The sequence below is a fragment of the Prenolepis imparis genome, unplaced genomic scaffold (assembly GCF_030444845.1).
Source record: "Prenolepis imparis isolate NDT839.2.m4 unplaced genomic scaffold, iyPreImpa1.0 SCAF_430, whole genome shotgun sequence".
In the NCBI taxonomy this organism is placed as follows: Eukaryota; Metazoa; Arthropoda; class Insecta; order Hymenoptera; family Formicidae; genus Prenolepis; species Prenolepis imparis.
In genome coordinates this window covers 4,032-10,128 of record NW_028141588.1, presented here as the reverse complement: position 1 = coordinate 10,128, position 6,097 = coordinate 4,032, and the positions used below count along the sequence as shown (strand labels likewise).

Genomic DNA, 6,097 nt, shown 5'->3' with positions numbered 1-6,097 from the left:
TTTCGAGCATCTTTTGTGATTGCATTTTTTGTGAAGGAAAAATAATAAAGTTACTGGCGTCGACAGGCGTCGTCGGAGACCACATGTTTATTAATGAAAGTTGCATATTTTCACCTACCCTACAATCCCTCAACGGTTGGCACCGGAGTTCCCGAACACCCTGTATATTTTTATTTAATTAGTGATGATCAATCTAAACGCGTGTTCAAAACAAAAAAAAATATATTTTATAACAAAAGAGGTATTTTATAATATCTTTGAACTGAACCTACTAGCCCCGGTCTCCTCTAGTCTTCTCGTTATGCATTTATATTCAAATAAAACAAATATAAACATTTTTCCATTTTTTATTATAAATATAAATAATCGCACTAAATCGCAATTGTAATTAATTGCATATGATAATATAGTATAATTTTAAATTTATATAAATTTCTGATTGAAGGGAAATGTAGATAAATGGTGAGATTTATTCAATGATCAAGATTAGTAAGGGGATTTACGATTTTATAATATATTATTCTTTGCATAAAAAAAATCCGATTTAAAAACGAAATAAATACGCTTTTATAAAGTTATCATGTCAAATTTGTGAATTCCGTACAATAATTTTCAATATAAGATCTTCAAAAAAAATTGTAGGAATATATGGAATAAAAGCATAAAAATTTCATATTCGATGATACTTTAAAATTTTCTTCGGAACGACTCTAATGATGTTCACAGTTGTATAAGCGTTGGACCGCTAACAATGCGAGTTCATACGATTAACAACGCCAAACTCATAAGTCTCGAATCTTCAAATGTATGCATGATGATGATCGAATCGACGTTACACCGTATGTTCGATCTCGATCCATGCATTGATGTATCTTTTGATCGATTGGTTAAAATTACCGAGACAGTCGATGTTAAATTTACACAATTTTCAAATATCGCGTCCAATGTAACGAGAATCCTAAAGAAGTATCAAATGTAATACGCGCTAGCGACGCCTTCAATAAACATCAACTCATCGATTGTGAGCTGGCAGCTTTAATTTTTAGTCCATAATATGTAAGAAAAAATATATAAATAAAGAGTTTTTAAAGTCTAAATTATGATGTAATTTTTGCATGCATTTCCATTCTCCATCTTTCTCCCACCCGTAAGCAGTCTCAGCTCTCATACGTAGCTCGTTGTAAGATCCTTGCGGGGATGACGTCATGCGGAGAAGGGGGAACGTGACGCTAGAGACTGAGAGGCTAGGGATCGCGAGACTAGGGACTGAGAGGCTAGGGATCGCGAGGCTAGGGACCGAGAGGCTAGGGATCGCGAGGCTAGGGACCGAGAGGCTAGGGACTGCGAGAGAGGTAGCGCTTAGGAGAGAAAGAGAGAGCGCGAGGTGAACGCGAGAGAAAGAGAGGGTGTGAGGCGAACGTGAAGGAGAGAGATGTTGCGGCGAGGAGAGAGAGAGAGAGAGAGAGAGAGAGAGAGAGAGAGAGAGAGAGAGAGAGAGATGACGCGAGGTTAGGGACTGCTAGAGAGATAGCGCTTAGGAGAGAAAGAGAGAGCGCGAGGTGAACGCGAGAGACAGAGATAGCGAGAGGCGCATGCGAGAGATGACGCAGTGAAGGAAAAGAAGAGGAATTTTTAAAATGAATATATTAATTTAATATTAATTATTTTTAATTATGAATAAATGTGTATTATACATTTGTGTGTGTGTGTGTGTGTGTGTTTAAAAGAATATAAATGGATATAAATGTATATAAATGTATATAAATGTGAATATATAAATGTGAATATAAAATGGATATAAAATTTTTAAAAATATATATAAATGAATATAAAGATAAGAATATAAAGATGAAAATATAAAGATGAAAATATAAATGAATATCATAATATATAAAAATTGTCGGTGGTGGAGGTGGCTATGGTAAAGCCGACGATTGTGGATGCGAGGCGGTGAGGCGGCCGAATGCTAGGTGCTGTGAGAAGCGGAGGCGACGGCTGGGCGGGGACTCCTGCATAACAGAAAATTTTTATTAATTATTTTAATAATTTATAATTTATTTTAGAATATATTTAAAAAAAATAAGAAACTGATACTTACAATGCGTACACACCGAGCACATGTTCCGGCTAAATATCATACATAGCGGGGCACGACAAACGCTGCACAATTCTTGTTCTATTATGTTAAACATTCTCGTATAATGTTGTCGTACAACACAAATGTTTGGAAATAGTTCCACATTTCTTATAAAGCAGCTAGTGCACAGTTTAATATTATCCCAAGGTACATAAAACAAATTTAAAACGCACATTTTCAACGATGCATTTATAGTAAGCATCTCAACCGGTGCCACAAATTGTATAGTTGTTTCGGCAAAGTCTTCACAATCATCACTATTATAATCAGAGTCTTCAAGAGGCTCTATCACTTCTTCATCATCAGATTCATTTATCACATTTACAATTCTATTATTAATTTCTTCGACTATCATTATTTCCTCGTCATTATCACTATCCTCAATCATAATAATATCTTCATCCATTTCTTTTACTCTGACCTGTGCTATACGAATACTAAAGACTTTTTGACGCGGAGACAGACTCTCTCCATAAGTTTCAACCCCCATCCCTCTCAAAATTATCGCAATTCTTCCTTAAAAAGATATTTAGGAAGATGTTTCGCTCTCGTTTACGACCGATTTTCTGCGAGGGTACAAAGCAGCCGAACGTTGACGCCGATACGTTGCATTCTTCCTTAAAAAATATTAAGAAAAATGTTTCGCTCTCGTTTTTATGGGAGATTTTCCGCGAGGGTACAAAGCTGCCGAACGTCAACGCAAATAGGTAGAGGCCTATTAAATCACGTTTGACATGTTCGTCGCAGCGTCGGCTTAAAATCTTCATTCCTTTCCTAATGATAAAATGTCCATAAAATGAAAAACATAGTTTTAATGAACTCTAGAACGCTCCGTTGACAAGTTCGAGCAGCCGGACATCGGCGCTTCCGTAATAAAATTATATTAACGAGGGTACAAAATTGTTAATCATCGGCGCTTGTTCTATACCTTTTTGGGGAAAATGTCTAAGAACCCTCATAAAAAAGTCGTAAAGATACCATCTACAAATATTGCACTCAGAAAACTCCACCTCCTTTGTCGAAACATCCCCCTCCACCCGCGTGACGTCAGCCCCCGCGCCGGCGAGATACCCCCGCCCCGCGTGACGTCATACCCCTCGCCGCGGAGAACCCCCCGCGCCCCGCACCCCCCTCAGAGGACCTGGGTTAGAACCGGCATAGTATTACTACTACTCTCGTTTACGACCGATTTTCCGCGAGGGTACAAAGCTGCTGAATGTCAACGCTTTTGCATTTGCACCTATATAAATAACGTTTCGACATGTTCGTCGCAGCGCCGGCCCTAAAATCTTCATTCCTTTCCATAATATCCTAATGATTTTATGGACATTTAATGGACATTTTGTATGAAATTAGAACTAGAATCTTGTGTCTTCTCTCCTTCTACATAATTTTGTCAGAAAAATTGACTCCAGTTTACTAGAGAGAATCGGTAATAAATAAAGGAGCAATTTCCGAAATTATTTAAAATCGAAACAAAGTAATCTGTAGATTTATCGCGTACATATTTTTTGGATTCTATTTGTATATAAGATACAAATATAAGAGAGGTGTATATTGTACATATAAACTTGCTGTAAACTAATTTTACTCCGTCACATCGCAATTGCATTCTTACGAAAGTTAACAAATTACTCACAAATCAGGCGGACAGCTTTCGATGCATCTTCCATCGTGCCGATAATGCTTGCAAACGTAGCACTCGGTGTCGCTCGGACCGAAACACTTTCCAAGGCATTGTTCGTGACATCTAGACCTCTCTAGCAAATGACACTGTTGCGCGGTTGCCAGCAATAGCCGCCAGGACACTGAGAGTATGATACTATAGTAAAATAATATTAAAGATTAAAGGTGATCGCACTCTTTCCCTTTGATAAGGTTTTGGTAACATTTTCGTTATACATTATAAGAAAAAATTCAAAACCATCTCCTTTCATGTGCGGACAATTCTGTTCATTTCTGTTGTCTTTAATGAAATTCTCGCCGGCCGGCACGATGTGGCTCCAATTCAGGGTACTGGTGAAACAGAGAGCGGGATTCTTCTCGATGCGAACGCCGCCCCGGGAGATCCTGGTCAGACTGGTGAGACCGATCTGTGAAAAAGTTTCATGGAATTATGAGTCAAGGGTCGAACAGCCGGTTAATTCGATTGACTGATTAACGTCACTTGACCCCGGAGGATCATTTTAATCGGGTCCCATAGCGACAGATTGGACCATATACCTTCGAACCTTACAGACTGGACTTGATTCGGCGTGGGAATGAACGATCGCGAGATGGATTCTCTACGTGACGGACGAGCGTGTCATGTCTGCGCGTATATATGAATAAAAATCCTAACGCTGTATGAAAAATTGCAGTCCCACGAGTCCCGTTTGTCATCGAGAGTGTCGGTATTAAATGCGATAAACTCGGACGATCGGGCGTCGAAAGCTCTTAATAATCCTTCCACGGTGAGATTTGTGTGGAATAAGGCAATAAATACGAATTTTCAACTCCAAACCCCCAATTACTCATATTAAAATTAATTCGTCTGATGTTAAAGATATATGATCAGAAAAAAAAATAATTTATTTATTTATCTATTTATTGACGAGAACATTTAAATTTAAGCAGATATAATTAGGGGAAAAATGTTATATAGCTGTTCAAATTATTAATGACAGAATCCATGTTAGATTCATGTTCGTTTTAAAACGGTAAAAAGGTACGAAAACGTTTAAGGCAAAAGCTTAAAGATTATAATCTGATTAAGATTCTGCTGCAAGCTAATTTCATTAACAAAGAGTAAAAAAAAAGTAGGAAAGTTACGAAAGAAAGAAAAAAAAAAGAAACCAAGAGAAAACAAAACAAAGGCGGAAGAGAGAGCTCGCGCGAAAATCTCACCTCTTGCAAGTTCTTCATTTCGTAAATCATGAAGGCGTAATCCGTAAGGAGTATATCGCCCCGGATGACCTCGAGATTCGGGAAAAGTTTGCTGAGGCTCTTCAACCCGTCGACGCGATACAGAAGGAAGTAGCCGGTGATCTCTCGCAGTTCCGGGAAGCTGACATTCTCGAAATCCGCCTCGGTGTTGTTCTCGATCAATACGATCTGCAGGAAGCCCTCGATCACGCGGCAGTCCTTTAATATCGAGAAGAAGACGACGCTGTTCTTGATATCTGTGCTCTGACAAATGCCGTCCCCTATAGTGACGTTCTTGTGTCCCTTCCGTCCCTTTTCGCGTCCTCCGACCTCCTCGCTCGATTTCATGTGCGATTTCGGCAGATTCGACGACTGACTAGACTGCTGATTGTTCTTGAACCCGACATCCGTAGATCTGGACAGAGAGGGAGAGAGACGATCGGGTTTTAATTACAATAGAGTCTGCGAACTTCTCTTCTTTTCCCGCAAACTCCGAATTTTCGATTGTCCGGGCAAACTTTGAACTATCGAGATTCTATCTCTGTATATTGTTAATTACTCTGTATATTAAACTCTCGAATCGATCAAATGTTCTGCGAAATTGCGACGTTGAAATTTTCGTCGGAAATTGATTTTTTTTTAATAACTTGATAGTTACAATTCGATGCGAATGATAATTTTCACACGTTTAATAAAATAAAATACGTGTGTTTCGTTTCTCGTTAAATTTTCAACGCAAAAGAGTGCTCTTTCGTTAAAATTAAAAAAAAAAAATTTTTTTTTTTTTTAACAAATATATTTGCGCAGTTTTTAAAAGGATTACGTGCATTTAAATGAACTTGCTTTTTGTGCGCGATACCATGAATTACTCGTTCAACCAAGTAAAATTAGCGAGGCGTTTAAAAGCCGTTAATAACTTTAATAAGATCAAAGAGAATTTCAATGTCGACGACGGGGGAGAAGAGAGAAAATCTCGTCGCGTAGCAATCTCGACGATATACTATATATAGACGATATACTATATTCCCTCAGATCGATTATTACGTATATATGTAT

At 38.2% G+C, this 6,097-nt stretch overlaps 1 protein-coding gene across 1 annotated transcript; it reads right to left on the bottom strand.

The window, feature by feature from the left end:
* Positions 1-3,772: 3,772 nt before the first annotated feature.
* Positions 3,773-5,041, bottom strand: LOC145948514 (insulin-like peptide receptor). The gene is made up of 3 exons (XM_083058196.1): positions 5,024-5,041; positions 4,062-4,230; positions 3,773-3,945 (listed from the first exon to the last, which is right to left on the bottom strand). The coding sequence occupies exons 1-3, from the start codon at positions 5,039-5,041 to the stop codon at positions 3,773-3,775; spliced, it is 360 nt and encodes a 119-aa protein (XP_082914322.1).
* Positions 5,042-6,097: the final 1,056 nt, after the last annotated feature.